The following is a 23,139-nucleotide window of genomic DNA, read 5'->3' on the forward strand; positions in this document are numbered from 1 at the left end:
GCTGCTTTGCTAACTCCATGTATTGTGGCTAAACTATGAAGTTGGCATCCATTTCCTAGCCAATGCAAGGTAATCAGCAACTGCTGCTTAGGTTGAAGCGCTTTACTCTTTCTGCGGGATGTCTTAAATGTTGTCCAATATGTTGTAACACAATATCTACACCCTCTGAAGTCAATCGAAAAGCTTCTTTGAAATGAAAATCACCCAAGTGTTCAAAGTTGAAGAGCTATTATACATTTTGCGTCTTCTGTCGGCATTGTCGTTATCGTCATCTTCACTTGAATAAATTAATTCAAATTCTAACATCTTTTTTATGAATATTCAACGAAATTCAGACAGGAACTAACAAAATTTAATCTAATGTCAAATTGACGTAAGTCCTTATCCGCAAAGTCTTTGCAAAAAAAGTGACAAGTGCAAAGTTAGTGTAAGTTAATTGTGGAACACAAAGACTTTTCACTTTGCAGCAAATGCAAATTGAAAAGTGTTAAGTGCAACGTTGCAAAGTATTATTGTGGAAATTTTCGATAGGTTTAATTGAAGAAAATATACGAATCAAGACTCTCAATATATTTAATTTATTTTTAATTTAGAACAATATAAAATATACCAAACATCAATTACGCAAAAAAGCTACATAAATTACTTTCAAAATCAACACTTACTAAATACAATCAATATACTATTAAAAATAATTGGTTTCTCTCGTGTTTGAAATATGATAAAATTCCGATTCCAAATTTTGAACATTATTACAATAAAGAATCTTTTTTATATTTCGGCTTGATAACAATAATGAGGTGAATATTGTGATGTAAAGTTCAAGGCAGTGTGTTTATTTGTAATTGTTTCACATCAAGCCTAAAAGATACTGTTGCAGAAGACTTAAAGAAAAGTCGAAATGTCAATCTTTTAAAAATGATCAAAAACAAAATTAATTTTAAAATAGAAGAGACTAAAAATCAAGAACATTTGGAAACATATTCAATCATGTATTATAAGTGTATTTGTTTCATTTCTATTCTGTCATCTGCGTCATTAAACTCATTTACTTCATTTTATGACACGGGCTCAATTTACGTATTTAACAAATACGCAGATTCATCTAAAGTACATACAAGTATATCTCAATTATTACGAACAATATTTATGACCAAAAATATAGCTTTTGTATAATTTTTTTTCATTAATAAGACATTTACATTGAACTAAAAAATCACGCAATTTTGTCACTTTGTTTTAAAATCAAAATCACTTTGTCGTCTTCGTCACTCACACACATTAAATCCGACGCCACGGAGGGAGTGTCACAATTGGTATTTCTTTCTATTTCGTCATCACTCAACAAATCATTATCGTAATTCGCCAGAAAATCCATGTCAATGGTCGTCGTTTTTAAAGAGTTAATAGCTCGACTAGCTAAACTCAGCTCCGGAGTTGGAATATTGCAAGATATAATTTCATTATCTGGAATTGCGATGGATAATTGGCCGATACTGAAAATATTTATAAATTAGTATATAAAATTTAAGTGCTGCTCAATTTAAATCATGTTTTTTGTGTAAAATCATTGCTAAATTACACTATATCAAAAGTTAATTGTAGCAACGATGATTTATTAATTTATACAGAAAACATTCCACTTTTTTAATGGAAATTATCAATTTAGTTTTCATTGAAAGGTATTTGGAATGAAAATAATAGTTCGCGTCTTTAGGTGGGGTGATTTTGTGAAATAAGTACATATTATGATTTAACGAGCACTTCCTTGTTATTATATCAACGTATACGGTGTACAACATTTGTTGTACGTGTAAATTTATTTCATTCTGTATTTATTTTCTTTGAATATTAAAAACTTTAATGCACGTTGCAGTAATATCGCATTTGTCCATTTTTGTACAAAGTAGTTTTTATAGACAGAATGAAATAATATAAACTGTATTTATAGCGACAAACATGCTTATTACTTTTCACGAACGACGACTTTTTTTACCTAGCTATATGTTCAAAACTATCCGGAATTGTTGCTGTTAATTTAACTTTCAATACATTTTGGAACCATTCTGATGTGTTGGGTCTAAAATTGAATATAAGAAAACATAGTTATTTAATATTTTATATCAGAGAAAAAATCTTTTGATCTCAAGTGGACTCACTTACTGTTAGGAGATTTGATGTTAAATAGATTTTTTTCTAATTTTTATCATTTCCTTATAAAATAAATACTTACAATGGTGTATATCTCACGACAGATGGTGTTAGTTTAAAATCTGGCACTGAATACCTTCCAGTATCGAGAAGGGAAGGAGTTAGATTTGGTTTTATTTCGTAACCGTTGCATTTTGTTAGTCCTTTCAATGTATTAATATCGAATTTAATTTTGTCTAAAATGAAATTTCATTATAATAGCCGCGAATGCAACGTGAAAAAAAAAGTAATCCCAGAAGCAGTCAGAAGTAAAATACTAAAGCTACCATTATACTAGGATGCTAGCATCCCACTTTGAGTCGAATTTGTGTAGGGATCCCGGACTGCTATTTTATTTTAATTTTCATCTCTTCAAAATCCTCAAAGATTGAAGTGACGACAGATTTCTATGCATCCAGTTTGTCAATCTTGTTGGCGTAGCTTTCTAACCTACTATCCCAAATACAAGGATGTTTTTCTACTTCACATATTAAATTTTCTATGTCCAATTTGTTATCAACATATTTTTCAATACGTTTCAAATCTTCCTCTTTCTTTTTCTTCTTTAAATCTAGTTCTTTTTGTTTGGTTTTAGGCCTACTTTTGTTTTCCGTAAGCTCAGGTTCCGGTTCTTCCAGAGACGAGCCTTCCGAAGGAGCATTTCCTATGTCACCCACAATACTTTCACTCGCGTCATCAAACATTTCACTTTCCATCGCAAAACACACTAAAGATATATTGTACTAGACACAGTAATCACTCGACTCGAGACGACACGTGCAGTTCAGACAGCAGTCTCAGGCCCTCACGTGATCAAACTGCGTGCGCGCGCATTTGTCAAATAGAGCGCCTGCTCGAATGCTAGCAGCCTAGTATAATGCGCCGCATTTGAAGCGACCGGCTGCTCGCATTTCAGCATCCCAGCCGGGATGCACAAAATCGAGCCTCCCAGATGCCAGCATTCTAGTATAATGGTAGTCTAAAACGTTTCGATTATCGTTTGAATGTGTAGGTTAATGAATAGCTATTGCGTCAAAATTATAAAATGTATATAAAACTACCTTTGTCTACTGGTCCTAATTGTTGTGCTATACTGAACATATGATCGGGAGTCCAAAAGTTTGGTATTCTCACGAAAATTTTACCGGTGTCAACAGGTAAATAAAAGCCGAGTTTATGAAGTAATAATACGAATGGTTGATACTTCAAAATATTTCCTTGATCTACGGTCCACGGGACTAATGGTATAGGCAAATTCAACACTAAAATATATAACGTATATTTATGTCATTTTGAAGGTTGAATCAGATCAGTTTAATATTTCATAGAAATTTTGTGATACCGCAATTTTCGATTAATAAATATATAATTAATTTGAATTTTAAACTTACTGGTAAAATAATAAACTATCGGTTCTAATAAATGATTGGTTTCTTTAAACTGTTCGGGATTGCCCAACAATAATTTGACATAACACGCTTCTAATAATACATCCTGGAGCCAATCTAAAAATTTTCCTTTGTTTTCTTTGTGCAAATAATCTTTGATAACTTCTGTATCGCTGACTATCAGATTGCCTTCGTGAATAGGTATATCTTCAACGATCCTTCTCATTCTTTTGACATCGGCGAAACTATTTCGTCTTTCGATTCTTCGCTCTTTAAGAAGATCCTCGTATTCATTTTCGGATATTATATTTTGTTCCAAAAGTTCTTCTATAATTGACATCTGAGATTTGAATTTAAATCCGCTTTCTTCGTATCTTTGTGTTATTCCAGCAATAGCGTTAGACGATTCTTTACTTTGATTATAATACTTTAGTAGATTATCTTTTTCTTCTTTAGTCCACCTAAACAACATTAGTATTTCATCGAGAGGCCTACACCTGGGCAGAAAAGAACAATAATTTTTTAAAATCTGCACAAATATTTGATAAAGAAATTGTTTTAGTACCATTGCCTCGATTTCCAGAGTTAAGTCCACGATTTTTATTGTCGCCGTTACTTTATACATAATAAGCTGATATATAATCTGAGCTTTTTCCCTTTTCCAAGTATTTAATAATACATTCATTCACTGATTAAAATTGTTTCTGATAATAAAGAAACGTAATTAGCGAAATAAATTATTTGGTCGATAATGCTTTAGTGTAAAACGTGATACCTATCGAATCGGAAGAAAATTTGTGAAATTCCACATCAAACGAATAAAGTCTAGCAGAACTTTTAGATAAACTTTACTTAAACGAATTACAATAGAAGTAATAATAAAAAGTAAAGCATGGAAGAGAAGTTCCTTTGAAAATACATAGTTGTTTCACAATTATTGTTTTTGTTTTATTTTGTTATAGCCGATGGAATGTCTTAATTAAATTACAAGCATGAAAAGTGTCAAATACTAAACCAAAACTGATGTATATATCAAAGCGTTGGATCCTAGTGTAGCAATCGTGAAACAAACTATTACCGTTAGTCCACAAGCTGTAGGAAGGTACATTGTTAATTAATTAGTAAAAAAATTAGTGTTTTTCTGTACCTAAAACGAAATTTACTTTTCGGTGAAATTTGTTAAAAAAAACTATACTCACTCGGGAACTTTTTCATTTGTCTTCGTAGCGAGATTTCCGTTAAAATCTATGGACGATGGATTATTATCAATGCAATGCGTTCCAGAAATATTAATAAATTTATGTATTACGTATTCTATAAGATCAGACCAATCCTAAATATAAAAGTATTAATAAATAATCATTCTTCTACTAATACTATCATGATGTTCTAAATAGGTGATTAATTTTTCTTAGATTAGTTCGGCTTATTTCGAAAATTTTCATAATCCAGTTAAAATAGACAAAAATAAGTCATAACTTAGCCAAAATTCGCATAGAGCTGAGAATTGACAGAGACGTTAAATACATTCGATCCTACTTCTGCAAAAAATTTTATTCAAGGTCAAAAGTACAAAATTATAGGTTTTTTCCATTTTTCTCGAAAACAGTAAATATTATCGTGAAAGTAGGTCAGACAAAAGTTGTAGATCATACAATTCTTTACAAAAATGGTCCAGTCACTTTTTCTCTTACGACTCAACATTCGTGAGATATCGCGGTTTTAATCATTAGAAAATTCATATTTTACATAATGCACTAAAATGCAGCCTGTATACATCACCGGACGTTAAATATAAATGAAAATAAGAAACTATTGGTTTGTGTTACTTACACAATAAAACTTGTATATGTTACAGGAAAGGTAGATTGTTAGGGAGAGTTGACTCTGCATAGGAGAAAGTTACCTCTTACTAAAAGTTTCAGTAAAAGTTGGATGAGAATAAACAGATCAACTTTACCTAGGAAGAGTTAACTATACCTACTGTGGTTTAGTAAAAGTTTATTCCGAGATGTTGCTCTTCTCATATAACTGCGCGCGCATATCTTTGTTTTGTTTATGTTTATTCCAGCTCTATAATCTGGCCGGTCGGTAGTGAGAGCGATAAAAACGCGTGATCGGCTCATGGGATGCTAGTGGTACCTTTTATAACGATTCGTATTGGCTGAAGCAATGTCTGAGAAAGTCAAGTTCACACAGCTGCACGTTACATTAATTCATTATTATTATTATTATATTCTAAAAATTTTATATTAATAATTATTTTAAGCTTTTGTTTTATTATGTTATTTATTTACTTTGAAAAAATTAAAAATTAAACTACATTTCTAACATGCGCTTTTACAGTAAGAATTATGTGACTGTATAATAGCGCATGTTAAACATGTACTTTAATTTTTATTATTCTTTAATATGTGGTATTATAGTTATGTTATACATTGACTATCCTCTATTTTAAAATAAATTTTATTGTTAAAAGTGGCTGTGATATTCATGGAACTAAATTTAAACTGTCTATTTACGTTATTCAATCTGAAGAACAATCATTTCTAAACGCGTCATTGCTTTAATACTTTTAGAATTTTGACAAAATGCATCTGAGGTTACAAAGCATAATAAATATTTATTATTTATAAAAACTGGAGCGATTTTCCTCATTGCAACCAAGTTATTGTTTTTATTGTAGTTGCAATCTTTTGATTAGTGTGGGTAAAAAAATATTCCAAGACTATAATGTTTACATATTGGATAAAAGTGGCACTGTTTTTAAATTCCACCAATAAAATGCTAAGACGACAAGAGTTACAATGACAATGGAATGTGATCATCCGGTGGTCAACAATTACGGTTAGATCATTTCCATCCCTAAAAATACCTTCACATCACGATCTTTCACTATCTTCGGGGAAAATTATTCTTCTGATTTATCAAGGTCGTTCATGTAACAGCTGCGAGAACTAGTTCTTATTTTGCAAAACATTTTGGTAGTTTCAAATCTTCCGCCTGGCTGTTGGCGTGACTTCAGGAAGCACGTCACATTCAAATGCGCATCGCTTTACCATAATTGTATATGCCTTTTACAAATTCTTGTTGAGTTCATGACTCACTCATGTTTGTGCCTTTTTGTTTGTTTCAATCCAAGAAAACGGGTGACTATCATGAGGAGATGAACTCAGATAGGTTCGAGGGTTGGTTTAACGGAATTTTAAATAAACTTGAGGCCATACTATAGTTGTTTACTGTCTTTACCGTTATCTTCCCGTTCACGTGTCTATTTGATGCTATTAACAACAGCGACCAAGGATTCAGTAAGTGTTCACATTTCAATAATTAGTTGCAGTTTATTATAAAACTTCAATAATAGCCCAGTAAACGAAGTAGTTTAAAGTTGTAAAGTTATCTACCTAATGTGTGTCGTGATTCTCCGAATTTGAGCGATCTTACGCTAATTGGACAGCCAAAAACCGAGGCAGAATCTTTCATTCATAGTTTAGATGCCGCTCAAGGCAAAGATAAACCGGAAAAGTAATATTTTGTTATCTATAGATTCCAGGAGTGTTATTTGTTCAAGTTTGAAATGTTTCCCAAGTATCGAATGATCCATTTATAGATACTATTTCATTTTTAATCTTTTTTTCCAGATCACTCACTGTTTCTGTTTCCATGATATGTTTTTAAAAATTGATGCCTTGCTAGTCTTGCAATTAATTCAATACAAATGCTTTTTCTCTTAGTTTCCTGGACTACAATTAATTTCAGTGTGTCTTTAAATTTGAATAATCACTTTCAGAGTGTAATAATTATGCCAGACTCCAAGGAACAAGTGTTTCGAGAAAAGCTAAATCTAGAATGCTCGGCTTCCAAAGTAAATTCACTGGTGTTGTCCAAATTGAAATACGACAGCTATATTGAAAAAGTCATAAGTAAAAAAGAAAGCAATGATCTTAGGTTTTTAAGGCGATATGATATTATTGAAGTTAGCGGTATTACAAAACAAATTCACTCTGTCAAAGACCAAGAAAACTTAAAATATTATGTTTTTGATAAAGAGCTGTTTGGAGTTCTAAACGAGGCGCACATATCCACTGGACATGGAGGAAGAGATCGCATGATTGAGCAATTGAAAGGAAAATTACAAAATGTAACTACAAAGGACATTTTACTATTTTTAAGCTTGTGCAAACCTTGTATTCAAAAATTGATTGAATGAATTCTCGATGTCAAGTGGATTTGATTGATTTCCAGTCGCAACCCGATAAAGATTTCAAATTGATAATGGTGTACCAGGATCATTTAACAGAGTTTGTTGTGCTAAGGCCACTGAAATCAAAGACTGCAAACGAAGTATGTGAAAACATCATTGATATTTTTACTTTATTAGTACGGCCAAACTTCAAAATGGTGCATGGCAAACCGCGACATAGTCAATGTCAAGGTTGTGTTGAGAGAGCCAACCAAGACGTAGAGAATATGATAACAGCAAAATGGAGTGAAGGCTTAAAGTTTATTCAATTTATGAAAAACACTGCATTGCATAGTGGGATAAAAAGGTCTCCGTACGAGACAATGTTCGGTTGCCCCCCGAGACATGGCTTATTCACTTCAAAACTATCTACTGAGATAAGGACAAATTTAGAAACAGAAGAGGATCTTCAATATGCTTTTAATCAAATACAGGAGCAGCAACAAAAAGAAAACGAAGCAGAATGTAACGGGAATGGAAATACTAATATCATTGGACCAAACCAAAATTTATCAAGTGGTGAAAATTGGCTTGTGGATGATGGTAATTATATTCTCACTGACCTGGACAAGTCTACAGAGTCCATCACGAAGCAGAGAAATGAAGCGTTTCACTGTCTAGAACAGCAAGCTAAACCCATGAAAAAAAGCTCCGATCGGATTCATCCGCCACTAGCAAAAAGAACATCACCGCGGAAGAGGAGATTCTCGATCTATCCTTGGCATAATACTGGAGGTCGACGATGATGGATTCTATCGAATCGGAACAAGAAATGAAATTCTGAAGTAGCTTTCTTCAAGGTAATTTTCTCTTTCTCTCTGATTCTCGTTTCTCTCCCCAATATTAAATTTTTATATTTTTCAGGTCTCAATTCAGTAAATGTCCCACAAACATTATTAATGAAAATTATGGATAAAATTATTGCTTTGAGGACTGTTGCAACTTCACAATCGCTTGGAAGTGGACAAGGATTTGTCAAATGCTCTTGCCACACTAAATGCATATCTAATAAGTGCATGTGTAAAAAGAAAGATGTACTCTGCAACTCAAAGTGTCACAGATATTTACCTTGTTGTAATAAATAATAAACATTGTCCAATAAAATTGTTAATTTGGAGTTTTACTTTTTTATTTGTTTTTTTTTATTTATTTATTGGGAAGTCAACTTTCAATAATTCAAGGTAGTAAGAGTATAATTTTATTAGATATAGTCAACTCTGACTTTCTTGTTGATTACAATATCACTGTTTCCATTTATTCAACTTTTCCTGAAAATATCCGTAAGAGTCGACTTTACCAAGGCCAAATCGGTTTTCCCCTTGCAAAAAGTCAACTTTTACTAACTCAATGCAGTAAGAGTATATTTTCCATAGGTCAAGTCAACTCTATCTAGTAAAGGTTATTAAAAATTTATCACTTTTTCCTTTTAATCAACTTTTACTAAAAAGTCCAGTAAGAGTCGACTTTACCTAGGAAGAGTCAACTCTTACTGGAAAATCCACTTTTCCTGTAACATATACATTAAATGAAGATTTTAAAATATCATTGAAACAAAATGTCAGAAGTTTGTTTCATTTGTTAGAAACCTTTGAAAGAAAGTGAAGTTGTTGTTGTTGTTGATCGTGGAATGAAGACTTTGATTCATACAAGTGTTGAAAGGAATGATAATTTGTTTAAATACTTGAAAGACAAGCAATCTGTGACAGTCCACGTGCAAAAGTAGTATTGTTGCAGCTAAGAGACAGAACAAGGTAGTACATCTACGATAAGTCCACCTCATACTAGAGCACTAGTAAGTGAGCCAGATTTCAACTCTAAAAGATATTGTTTATTTTGCGGCGACAAAGCAAATTAAGAAGCTGAAAAGAAGAAAGCGGAAAATGTTCGTCGTAAAATTTATAACGTATCTACACTGGAATTTAAAGATTCCATTTTAAAGGTAGCTCGGACTCGTTCTGATGACGTAGCAAAAGCTATTATTGCCCGCATTGAGTAGTTGTTGCTGAAGCTAAGTACCACCATAACTGTTATAATATCTTTCTGATGCCTACTACGGGATATAAAGTCGCGGTCGGCCCGAAGATGAGTCAGTAAACTTGGCGATGGAGGAAATATTTCAGTACATTGAAAATAATGATTGTCAATTTTCATTACAAGAATTAAAATATATCGGCAAAAATCCAACTATAGATAATAAAACAATTAAAAGAAGATTAAAGTTAAAGTATGGTGTTAAAATTATTATAACTGAGAAGAAAGGTAGTTTAACAATTATCTATTTTATTGATAATCAGTACGATATTCTTAATAAAGCTTGGTATGAAAATAAAAAACAAAATAAAAACGAAGAACGATTCAGAATATTAAAAGCTGCTGCAGCAATCATTCGAGAGGATATTCAATCTATAGCGATTGATAATGATAATTATCCCCCGCCGAGTCGAATGTTTAACAGCGATATTCCGGAGTCCTTGACTTATTTTTTGGATTAAGTAATTTTAAAAATTCGACCATTTAAATTAGATCATTTGAAATTAATATGTACAACTATCAGCCACTGTATAATGACTGCTGTTCGGCCTAGGTCTTTCAAATCAAGATTGCAATTGGGTTTATCAGTTTTTTTTTCATCGACGATTTGGATCGAAACGTCTTATATAAATTTTTTCGTCTTTCGGATTGTGTGCATCATACAATGATACTGTAATGTATGAGGCAGCAGCAATTCTGCATCGTCTACCGCATAATTTGCCACCAAAAACTGGCACATTTATTCAGTATGTTGCAGACATTATGCTGATATATAGATGTATATACTTTAGACGGTCATAATACGCTTCACATCATGAGGATCATTAAAATTATTACTCCAAAAAGTTCAGTTATATCAGAAAAGCCTATATTACGAACAAACATACTTCCAAAAAAATGCGCCAAGTACATTACCTCATAGGTGGTGCGGAAATGTGTGCATATTATGTAAAATATGAATTTTCTAATTATTAAAACCGCGATATCTCACGAATGGTGAGTCGTAAGAGAATAAATGACAGAACCATTTTTGTAGAAAATTGTATGATCTACAACTTTTGTCTGACCTACTTTCACGATAATATTTACTGTTTTCGAGAAAAATGGAAAAAACCTTAATTTTGTACTTTTGACCTTGAATAAAATTTTTTGCAGAAGTAGGATCGAAGGGGACTTTTGACATTTCATTTATAATGATGTATTTAACGTCTCTGTCAATTTTCAGCTCTATGTGAATTTTGCCTAAGTCGAATGTCTATTTTGAATGGACTATCAGTCATTCCCGACCTCATACAAGAATAATTCAGAATTGAGAAAAGAAAATTAAAACGTAAATTGAATATAAGCGAAATTTTAATACTACTCACATCACAAAGTTCATAATCGGTCTCCCATATTTGGGAAAACGTTTTGAGAATGCTTGGTTGAAATAACGTTTCTATATTATTGAGATCACCACCGATATGGTGCATCATAGTAAAAATGCAATTGTTTATGAATTCTCCATTTTCTTTGAAATTTTCCAACAGCAATCCATATTGTCGCATAATTTCAACCGTTCCAAAACTAAAAATAAATTAATTTAAGAAAAAAAACTCTCTTATAGTTGATATAACAACATACTTTTTTAAATGTTCCACCATATTAGAATGGTGTTCTTGTGTAGTACAAGAATTATCCAAAAATAAACAAAAATTATGATTAGTTAAAATAAGATCCTGCAAATACTGTTTGCTTTGCATGTTCACATTGTACCTTCTCAATAATAATACAAATAACATTTTCAAATCTTGCACCTTCACTATTTGAGATTGCAATTTACCCAAATTATCTTTATCAGTGTCGCTTAAATGTATCATTTTTTGATATGCTTCTACTCCTTGAAGAAATTCTCTGATCGCCGTGACAACCTAAACAAATACAAAAGATAAAAGCTATTCAAATTAATCAATATTATTTGTTTACCAAATGAAGTCTTCGAAGACAGGGTCTCAAGTCCAAATTTGGTGTAGCGCAACTAATTTCTAATTCCTCGCAAATCCATATCCCTTGAAACACCAAATATGACAAAATGTCGTAACTCAAGACTGGACTGATATGTTCCGGATCTATTTCTAATTGTACGGCAAATTTTAAGAAATATGTCACTAACCAGAAGAAATGTGAAGTATCAATATGGATGTGAACATTTGATAGAAGTTCAGTATACAAGTTGTTTACCAAGGTCCCGTATCCTTTTAAAAGGAAATCAACCGTAAATTCTTTCAATATATTCGCTATATCTTCGTCAGTTGGAAGATGGTGGATTAAGCCCTTCATATTTATTCTGAAGACAAGATTTTTTTTATTATTTCCCTTTCGTTAATTACATTACATTAATTAAATTAAATTAATTTACATTAATCAAGAATATTGTAAAAATTGTATTCGGAAATTACACTTACATATTAGTTTTTCTTCTCTTCACGAGCTTCTTCCTCCTCAATTCTTTTTTATCCAAAGTGGTACTTGATCTGCTTTTATTAGTATGGTATCGTGTTTTTTGAAAAGTTGGCGGCTTTTGATGTACTGGTTTTTGATGTGTCGGTTGGTCATCTTCGTTACTGGACGTCGATATAGATTCTTGATTTTCAACTTGAGTTACGTAACCGCAATCAGATATTTCGCTTTGATTAGATTGGCAGATCGAAGTGGGTCTTTTGGAAAAATTTTGACCAGATAAATGTAATGGGATAGCGGAAATCACGATATCATTAGACTAAAATAAAATAAGTGTGTAATTAGAGCACAAATACAAAATATTTATATAAATTGATATAGTTGGTGTTCTTTGATTGTTCTATGAATAGAATCTAAATGTTTCTGTTGAATTTTTAATCTCTATAACGATTTTTTTAAGGGGATTAAGAAAGAAATTATGAAAATGCTTTTTTACCTCCATGCTATGTCCCATCGAAGACACTCCACTGCTCGTACTAGTTTCTGTTTCAGTACTTTTATTCCTTTTCATCGCATTCAAGCTTTTAGTTCTGTTTTGTGCAGATCTCACAGCTTCCGTTGGATTACTCTTAGTTCTTTCTATTATCGCCTGAAATTGTTTTTATCAATATAATATTAAAATATTATTTCATAATTGATGTGTACCGACCCTGCTGCTATTGTTATTGTTGCTGTTATTAGTTGATTTATTTCGATCGTTCCCACCATTATCGCTAGAATCTGATGTAGGATCCGAAGTAATTACCGGCGAAGAATCATCGCTACCTTGATCGGGTGGTGAAGTATTGCTTTCATTATCTTCAGAACTATCGCTGTAAGAAGCTTCCAACCACAGATTTAGTAGTTTTTGGAGAGTACCAACGTGCTGATCTTTGTACATTAACGCTATTAGTTGGACTAGGGTAATGCCCCAGTAACCCTGAAATAGTTATAAAAAATACTTCATATTTTAATTGGCTATAGACGAAATGAGGCGGTTCGTTTCATACCTTTTGTGAAGAGGATATTAGAAAAATGATAATCTTATCAATACTTTGGGTGAATAAGTTCCACATGATCTGATTCTGCATACTAGTGTAGCAGAAACCGCTAGTTGGCGGTGATTTGTATTCGGGAATATGTAGAATATTCCTCAACAAAAGTAAACAATTGTTTATATTGTCACATTGTTCCAAATCTAAATGAGAATCTGATTCGACTATGAATTTCATGTGATCCACTACAGCTTTAGTGTTTTTGCTTTCCGTAAAAACTTCTTTACTCGAAGTTAATAATTTTTTCAGTTCGAACATTGTATGATTTCCAACGTCTGTACTTGACATTGCTTCATGAGAAAGGAGATATTCTGAAAAAAATGAGACACTTTTTATTCTTGTACTATAGGAAAGATTTTATCTTCAATTTTCTCTTCAAAAGTTTTAGCTCTTCATAAACTCTAACAATTAAATACAAAACCTTACCTACTGGAATAGTGAGATTCACCAAAATTTTAATAGTTGTATCAATAATTTTAGACGCATCACTAATTTTGCTGTCATCTTTAACAAGTAGAAGTAGTGGCATTAAATTTTTCTTGATATTTTCACCAAAACCAATTGCTCTTCGAAATGTTCTCAAAGTGCTATCCTCAGCATCTAATTTTCTTGAGATTTCCTCTAAAATAACTAAACAACCCATTATATATATATATCAACTGAAGAGCGAATATAATATTTGAAAAATAAAAAATTTACGATCGATTTCGATATGAAGATTAATTATAAAAAATACTTTCTAAAATAATATATTTACCTAAACAATCTTCGTTGACGCAAACGTCGTCTCCACTTTGAACTAATAATGAAGAAAACGTGTTGTGTATTGGATTAGAATTAGCCATAATTCTCCTTTGTGACTCTGAAGCATAATTGATAATCATGATACAAATTACACTTTATAGACAAATTTTAAAATGGGAAATTGGGAAAATGTATGGTAATTATACACTTTCACGGTCACCTGGTTTTTTGGCTCTAGAAAATCGAAAAATGGATGGATTTTAATGATCTTGGTCTCAAAATGTTCCATTTTACGGCGGATTTATAAAAAAATACGAAAATTAAAAAAAAATAAATATTTTTTACAGTTTCATGAAATTAACTTTTATGAATTTTTTTTTTTCAAAATATTCATTTTTTATGTAAATTGTGAAAAAAAATATACGAACTTGATTCCACGACGTCAAAAACAGTTACGAAGGATTATATGTATAAAGTAATTTTTTTTGCATTTAAAGTCATAAAACTGTAAAAAATATCTATTTTTTTTAATTTTCGTATTTTTTTTTATAAATCCGCCGTAAAATGGAACATTTTGATACCAAGATCATTAAAATCCATCCGTTTTTCGATTTTCTAGAGCCAAAAAACCAGGTGACCGCGAAAATGTATAATTACCAAATGTATTAACCAATAGAAGAGTTTTATTAGCAGGAATATTTATCAGGAGAGACTAGCAATTTTGATGAATGATGATGGTGTTTGCAATATATCTCAGAATACATTTAAATTCATAGCACAGATACAGGAATTTATATCATCACTATTTATTGAGTTTATATGGATATATATTCAATATAAATAAAATTAGTTACTTATTATTTTCTCATTAATGAAAAAATATGAATGTAAAATCGTGTTTAAGTTTATTCATTTATATAAACTAATCGTAAACAATCCCATTTTTAGAATTACACTCCAAATATGTCGGTTTGTTTATTTCGACTATTAATTATGTATAAGTTATTAAGAAATATGTGATTTCAAAGAAAGTCTTCGACAACAGTGTAATATAAATATTCGAAAGCTCGATTTTCATCATTCAACATTCTATTTTCTATTTTGTAAAGAAGCTTTGTAATTGATCACATCACGTCTTCGAATCATAAACCTTATTCTAAATTTCTAAAAATAAACTCTTCCGTTGATAATACTTGTGGTCGATGGTTTTTATTCTAAAATATTCACCTTCTGCTAATCCGTAGATGTATAACTTTTTAACCTATTATATCAACAACAGTACCTTACATTTAAATATAGTAACTTCACACCTTATATTCATTTGTCTCACCAATTCAGTTTAATAAACGAAGTAGTATAGAAGATTTGCAAATAATCTTGATATAATCGAGTCGTCCTTGATTCTTCAAAAGCACTTTCGTTCAATATTTTATGTAGTACCGTTATATTAACGGGACAATGTTATGCAAGTCTAACGTTATATTGTTACTCCTTTTTATTTCACAATGTTTACATTCTTTATATATAACGTAATTATGTATCAAAAGAACCGTTATCACAGAAAAATATATTTATTAAAAATATAGTCGACTATCTATTAATCAATACCAAAAAAGATCTACCATAATATAATGTTTTCGCTATTCAATATGCGTCATTTTAATAAAGAAAAGTCCTACAAATGTTTGAAAAATTCTATTGTTCATGATCTGTATAATCAATGTTTTTTCCTCGGCTGTCAATTCCACTGGTTTCCACCTACGTTCATTTTCGTAAATTGGTTTCTTTGGAAAGAATATCTCGTGAATATTATGTCAACGGTTTTTATGTAGTAGTCAGTTACGTAAAAACGTCAATAGTGCTATTTTTTTCAATTAGATTGGACGCATATTTATTTAATAAAAATTAATCTATAGAAGTGTCTTGAAAACACACTATTTTTATTATGCAGTTATAATTTATTTTACTGGCTTGCGCCACATTACATATTTCGCAATTATAAAAAAAATAGTCACTTCAATTTTAACCGTCTGTACTGTTGCAGAAACGTTTTATTTGACATGTCCATGTATATATAAATATATTTCGAATAAATCTTCAGAATTTAGTAAAAAAGCTTGCTTATTTATTAATTCGTACCATGTGGTATATTTTTGTAATTGTAATAAAAGAGGCATTATGTCCAACCACTTTTCCAATACTAACTTCAGTATATAAACTGTTTGCGTTGATTTTAAGCATTCAATTATATAATTTTTAAAATTTTTCGTAGAACCAAGAGGTAAAATATCAGCGTATTCAGAAGTAAGATGTGTAAAAACACAAACCTCATATCTGTTCATACTTGTGACAGATAAATAAATTATATTTCTAAAAGCTGATAAAATATACTTTTTTGGTAATTTTATTAAAAATTTCCAATTCCATATATGTTCTGCATAATATCTTGCAGAATTTCTTTTCGTTTTCAGAATAAAATGCGATTTCTTCAGATCCTTTTTAATCACCTTCAAAGATCTTATTATATCAATTTTTAAGGCAAGTTTTCTTGAAATACCGTTTTCTTGTCGACGCCTCCAATTAGATATGTCTGAAGATTTCTTAGATTCTACGAATTCTCGTTTAAATATTTTCTTTTTGATCGAGCGAAATATATCAAAAGCTGATATTTTAACCATTTATAATCAATTCAAAATACATGTCAATCGAATTGACATATTTTAGAAAAATAAAACAATAAACATTTATGTTATGTAGACTGTTAAGTTTAACTGTTGAACTAAAATATATCACACGAATGTGACTGCGTTGAATAGTAGGTACCTAATAATAAGGTGAGGAGACGAGTTTTGAAAACAAGAATTGGACAAAACTTAAATGTAATAGGTAAACAAAATACTAACCTTACTACACAAAAATCCAACAATCTACAATATTATATTAAATAAAACACAGTGCTAAGACACTTTCGACTAACATCAAACATTCTATCAAAACGTATTGAAAAAAGAAGAAGTTTAATAAAAATAAATGGAAAACTCAAATTAATAGACAGACAACACCAATACATCCATTAAGAGAGAACATCACTCCGTATTTGATAAAGAAAACTCGTTGCCGCTATTAATGCACGTGCGATATAAACGTGCTTTCGTTTTCCCGTTAAGCATGTGAATTTCCACCACATGTTCGGCGATTCGCAAGCGCAAAAAGTGATTTCTTTTATCTTAAGAATTGACGCAATTCTTGTAATGACGGTTAGATAGAAATACAAGAAATATTTAATTATCTGTCGAAATTGAACATAATTGATTGAATAATTGAAATTTCATATATTTCAATCAGTTGCAATTGATTCCTTTTTCACTTCGTTGGTCTTTGTTTTCGCATATCTAATAAAGTTTATTATTTGACAAAACTAACAAGTCAAATATTCTTGACAAGCAAATAACTTTCCTTGAAATACATAATCGAAGAAACATAATTATGTTCACCATGCAATGTAAAGGCATTCAACCGAATGTGAATATATCTATGATGAATTATTTAGAAACTGAAATAACCAGTTCGAAACTTGATTCTAAACCAGATGATGTAGAAGAGAAAAACAGCCTTGAAGAGACCACCTACGCTGACTCGGAATTTTCTTCGGATGAAGAAGAACCAGCTTTATTTGAAAATCGTGTTTTATGCGGTAAACTATTACGTAACGCTACTAAAACATACGTCCAAATTTCACCTTTTCTTAGGTTATTGGGGTGTAAATAGATTCGAGAAACATGCGTGGGCCGATAGTAAAAGACCCTTCACAAGAATCTCACGTTATAGAGACATTAGGGATTTTACAGAGGAAGAAAGGCAAGGAAATCTGTCGAAAAGAATCATTTCTACTTCTCTATCCTATATAGAAAAGTCACCATACGACTTAAAATACGCATTCTGCAAATGTAAATTAGAAGGCAAGGTAAACATTCTTAAACAGTTTTTCTCTTTACAACATTATTCGTATCTATCTTTTTAGGGTTTAATCGATATTTCAGCCTTAAGGCCATATCACTATATTCAGTATTTGAATATTTCTCATAATTGTTTAACAAGCTTAAACGCTTTGAGTGAAATGCCTTACTTACAATATTTGGATGCATCTTTCAACAGTATAGAGAATGCATTCGATTTTACACCACCATTATATTTGACTACAGTAGATTATACTGGTAATAACATTGTAACTATCCCTAATTTGGCAAATTTTTGGTCAATAGTACATCTTAATATGTCTAATAATAATATACATGAAATTAGAGGATTGGACGGTCTAAAGTATGTATTACCCATTTTTAATCCTCTATTCTTGGTGTCTATATTTGCTTATAATGTTTAAGAAGTTTAAATTTCAGGTATTTAATATATTTGGACCTATCCAAAAATAAAATAAGGATGCTGGAAAATTTGAACAATTCGAATATCGATACTTTATTAATCAAATACAACAACATATGTTTGTATCGTGCCGAAGCTTTTCATAAGTTAGAAAGATTACGTACAGTAGATTTATCTTTTAATAAACTGACGTCTCTACAATTTTTACGTCAAAATTACATGCTTGAAAATGTTATTATGACCAACAATGAAATTTCACAATTTTTAGAACTGTTCTATTTGAAGGACTTACGATACCTGAAAAGGTAGGTTTTGCTCTTTGTAAATTGACTTTCGAACAAATTCTTTACGCAGAATCCGCAAATCAAGTCAGATAGTTGAAATACTTATTCGTGGTTACCCATAGAGGAAAGTTCCAAGAACCCAAGCTTGGCCCAACCATGTAGAACTCTATGGCCCAGTCTTGGTAAAACTCTGGAGTGATAACGATAACGCCAAGCTTGGTCACCAAGACATGCTTAAATGCCAGGGCTGGGACAACCTTAACTGCCAGGACTGGGCCAAGATTAAATACCTTATTCATTACATAACTTTTTCTTCATTTCTTCAATTAGTTAAATAAAAATATTAAACGCTTGTAAATTGCACAAGTCTGTATCACTATCGTTAACCTCACTCACAGAGCTGATGTTCACACTTAAATTATTTAAGCTTTGCGCGTTCACAATTGAGTTAGTCTTTTTTTTTCTCTATTCAATGCACGCCATCTTTGAACTCGAACATACGCATGAGTCATGGTTACTTTTAATAGTAATAAATAATAAAAAATGTGTGATAAGAAACACACACACTGAACAAACTAGATATCGAATTGATCAGACCCATAATAAAAAAAAAGTATGGCTGCCGACGGGCGAAAACACTCGAACCACGCCGTATGTGACTGAACAGCCGAAGCTTGGGTCCCCAATGAATGGTCAAGGCTGGGTTAACCAGAATTGGTTCTACCTTGCTCGAAGCCTAGGTTGTCCACGAATGGCCCAGACTGGAATATCCAGGCTTGGCCCAAGTTTGGGTAATCATTAGTATGGCCAAGGCTGGGTCAATCAACCTTGGCCCGAGCCTGAGTTGGCAATAAATGGCCAAGGCTGGGTACCCAGGCTTGGCCCAAGCTTGGGTAATCATTGGTATGGCCGAAGCTGAGTTAAGTAGCCTGGCCCACGCCAGGTTGGCTTTCCAGGACTGGCCCATGCTTGGCCCCTTTGTCAACTCTGGGGCTTCCTGTATGGGTATGATGATGATAGAATTTGATAATTAAAAACGAAATGAACTAATTAAAAACGATCATTGGTTTTTTCCAGTTTAAACCTACTGGATAATCCAATAGCATCAATGTCTCATTACAAATCCATGTGTCTTAGAACTTTCAAAAAGCTGCAGTATTTGAACGAAGGAAAAGTTACAGCTGAGGATAGAGTTAATGCGTCCACAATGCAAGATATTAGTCTTCTTTATCCACCTCATGTAAAGAGATCTCAACTTTTACTTCTAGAACAACTCAAAAGGTCATATATTATTACTATAATATTGAATCCATTAAAAAAATTCATTAACATTTGAATGCTAGATTAGAATTTATATATTTTGTACTATTTGAATTCTTATAAACTAGTTTAATTAGTAAATATTATCAATTTATATTCGTAATTCCTTCGTTGATCGTTTTAGACCTAACACCGGCGCCCACGTGTGCCCTTTTGACCAACCTCATCCGAATGTGATAATGATTATAGGCCCGCCAGGTTCCGGAAAACGAGACGTAGTTATGAATTTTGTAGCTGAGAGCAGTTTGTGAGTACAAAGATATTAAAATTTTCAGACCCGTAATTAATTCCAAATAAAATAATCATTTTGGACTGCACTGTATTTCTTTGTGAATTATTAATCCGTATCTAATTTAATTTGGTAAAATAAAGGGGAAAATATTTTTAAATATTTCAGACTCCAATTGGGGGTCAGCTATACGACGAAACCCAAACGAAAAGATGAAAAATTTGGCATAGACTATTACTTTGTGGATAATTTAAAATTCATAGACATGCTAAAGAAAGCAGAGTTTCTTTCGATTTCAGAATTTAACGGATACCTTTACGGTATAAGTAAGTATAACATTAGCTTTTTGAAATAATTCAATACCTTATCAGAATTTAATATCTATATATTTATTTAAAGCTCATCAAGAACTTACGAAAGGCAGAAATTCGATTTTGGTGTTTTTCTCTGATTTGGAAACCGCACTTGTGTTAAAGATGGCCGGTATAAATCCAGAAATTGTTTTAGCGCTTCCCAGAGATGAAAAACTACATTTGCAATGGGTCAGAGATAAATATTCTTTCGATCAATCTCAAGAACGTTATAGGTACTGGATACGTGGGTCATTAAATCCCGATACTGAAAAACAAAAGTTTGTTTCTGATTCAAGCTATTTTTTTTGTTAGTTATTGTATTTTGGATATAAAATAGTTTAAATAAATTAGTTTAGAAACAGATATTTGGCTTTGATGATGAGCGTAAGTTCACGTAAAAAGAAAATTTTTGTACCAGGATATTATGACCCATATTAAGACAAACGTTGTATATAGAGTTGAAAATGGAAACTGTCGACATTCTAACAAAAAATGGAAAAAAATGCCAAAATAGACAGATGATAATAGATAGTTATGAGAATTAATATTCAAAAATTATTATTTTCAGCAACATGAACGATGGAATGTTTACCTCTACACATCCAGTAGCTAGAATCTATCAAGTTGATAAAGATAATGAAGGCGAAGATAACGATTTTTCAAATGATTCATCTTTTATAATCGATGAGTCAGATTCTCTCGAGGAATCAGATACTAGTAAATATTCACAAATTAGTAATTACAATGATGAACTTGTAAGTAAAAGATTGTAGTTTTAAAATTTATAACTGGTATCTATCAAACATTCTTGTAGGATGATCCATCAAAGTTTATTTTTAAACCATCACATTCACAGACTTCGCTAAAATCGTGTCCGTTAGATACGGGGTCGCAGAGGTGATAATTAAAAAAGTGTAACTATTTTTAATTTAATATTATCATCAATTATTTCCTAGACTTTCAACTTCGAAGGTAGCTTCCGTAAAATTGGTAAGTTCTTTCAATAAAATAATAATAAATTCTAAATAATATAGTTAATAATAATAATAAATATTATACCAAGCAAATTGAACCGATAGAGGTAGAATACACGAAAAAATTAATATACGAAAAAAGTTTGGACGAAAATGGGAAAGAATCGAAATCATTGGAATTAAAAAAAAATCTAACAGGTAATTCTTACCGTTTATACGGTGTTTTACCCAATGAAAATCCAATTATTATAATTAAATTGATTATAAAGTGATAATTATCTATTAAAGATGATTCAAGATACAAAAATTTTTATGATACTGGAGGATCATTGAAGAAGTATACAAAAAGCGATTACGACAACACTGAATATTGTTCCAATGCCGGTTTTATGCCAGAAATTGAATCAAAAAATGATAACAATCAATCGATAATGAAGCAAGGAACTAAAACCATTTGTGTATGTTTTTTTGCTTTACTAATAATAATAATAAAACTACAGCTATTTGTTCTATTTCAAGAAAGATAAATTTGTGTCTTTCAACTGGTTGAACCAGCCCGATGGAAAGATTTCCAATCACTCATTTCAAAGAGGTCACTTAAGAAGCGTCAGCAATACCCATATTTTTACAAACCTTGAAGCTCGGTTTGATGAGATTCCTCTATTGAGTGCTTTAAGTTCTACTAAAATGGAAGTGCTCGATAAAAGCAGATCTTCAAAAACTGTTTATACTTCGCGTAAGTTTATTACTGCAGGTGAGAAAATAGAATTTTTTATACCGTTTTTTATTATAGTCTCAGAGAGATATGATACATTCAAAAATGAAAAATTATCTTCGTTTTTCAAGTACGTTATAAATCTTAGGAAAAAACTTTTAGAATTACATTATCAAAATCCTGGATTGTTTCATTGTGTGGTGAGTTCATAATAATCAGTAGGTATTATAATATAATTGAAGTAAAATTTCTTTTAAATTAGATATTCACAGACAGTCCGGATGAGTGCATATCAATTTTAAAAGATATTGCCAAGGTTTTAACAGAAAACATGCACATCGTCAAGAAATGGCAAATTGGGCCCGATTCATTTGAAAACCATCCTCGTTATCAGCCGATAGTGAAAAACAGAGTACAAAAAATGAATTTGCATCAAAATCCGTTCACAACGATATAGTAAGTGAAATTATCAATAGAAAGAGAACGTGGAATACGATTATTATTCTAAATATTTATATTATTAAAATGTTTCAGTGACGAGGTACAAATTGATTGAAGAACTTAATTTATAAAACTAATCCAACTAAATCGACATATTTGTATAAAAGAAACGAAAAAAATAAATTCTTTAAATTCCCTCGTAACTATCAACTTGAACATAATATTATACATGTGTATGACGCAGATAATAAACATTTCCTCTGTTTATAAACGTTCTATATGGGTTGTTGAAAATATTTAGAAAAACAACGCAA

At 31.3% G+C, this 23,139-nt stretch overlaps 2 protein-coding genes across 5 annotated transcripts in view; one reads left to right on the forward strand and one right to left on the reverse strand.

The window, feature by feature from the left end:
- Nucleotides 1-555: 555 nt before the first annotated feature.
- Nucleotides 556-23,139, reverse strand: part of LOC130443984 (protein timeless) — a 30,304-nt gene continuing 7,720 nt past the window's right edge. The window contains exons 1-16 of one of the 4 annotated variants that reach the window (XM_056778922.1): nt 15,357-15,584; nt 14,143-14,247; nt 13,812-14,015; nt 13,341-13,696; nt 13,001-13,270; nt 12,788-12,940; nt 12,297-12,610; nt 11,818-12,178; nt 11,476-11,762; nt 11,220-11,418; nt 4,778-4,911; nt 3,582-4,039; nt 3,252-3,452; nt 2,234-2,387; nt 1,997-2,080; nt 561-1,496 (exon numbers count right to left, since the gene is read on the reverse strand). In XM_056778922.1, coding sequence (XP_056634900.1) covers nt 1,217-1,496; nt 1,997-2,080; nt 2,234-2,387; nt 3,252-3,452; nt 3,582-4,039; nt 4,778-4,911; nt 11,220-11,418; nt 11,476-11,762; nt 11,818-12,178; nt 12,297-12,610; nt 12,788-12,940; nt 13,001-13,270; nt 13,341-13,696; nt 13,812-14,015; nt 14,143-14,230 — 3,543 coding nt within the window. In that variant the 5' untranslated portion in view covers nt 14,231-14,247; nt 15,357-15,584 and the 3' untranslated portion in view covers nt 561-1,216. Of the gene's footprint in view, nt 1,497-1,996; nt 2,081-2,233; nt 2,388-3,251; nt 3,453-3,581; nt 4,076-4,777; nt 4,912-11,219; nt 11,419-11,475; nt 11,763-11,817; nt 12,179-12,296; nt 12,611-12,787; nt 12,941-13,000; nt 13,271-13,340; nt 13,697-13,811; nt 14,016-14,142; nt 14,248-15,356; nt 15,585-23,139 lie in introns of those variants that run through there. The other 3 variants (XM_056778923.1, XM_056778920.1, XM_056778924.1) reach the window with 3 other exon arrangements.
- On the forward strand, nt 17,625-23,039 carry LOC130444458 (uncharacterized). Its single transcript, XM_056779582.1, has 17 exons — nt 17,625-17,823; nt 17,879-18,093; nt 18,151-18,449; nt 18,527-18,814; nt 19,871-20,074; nt 20,238-20,356; nt 20,486-20,668; nt 20,742-20,973; nt 21,264-21,450; nt 21,510-21,592; nt 21,652-21,685; nt 21,759-21,867; nt 21,958-22,127; nt 22,189-22,405; nt 22,463-22,584; nt 22,647-22,840; nt 22,919-23,039. Exons 1-17 carry the CDS (start codon nt 17,625-17,627, stop codon nt 22,938-22,940), a joined length of 2,877 nt encoding a protein of 958 aa, XP_056635560.1. The 3' UTR covers nt 22,941-23,039.

Source organism: Diorhabda sublineata, chromosome 5 (genome assembly GCF_026230105.1).
Source record: "Diorhabda sublineata isolate icDioSubl1.1 chromosome 5, icDioSubl1.1, whole genome shotgun sequence".
NCBI classification, from domain to species: domain Eukaryota; kingdom Metazoa; phylum Arthropoda; class Insecta; order Coleoptera; family Chrysomelidae; genus Diorhabda; species Diorhabda sublineata.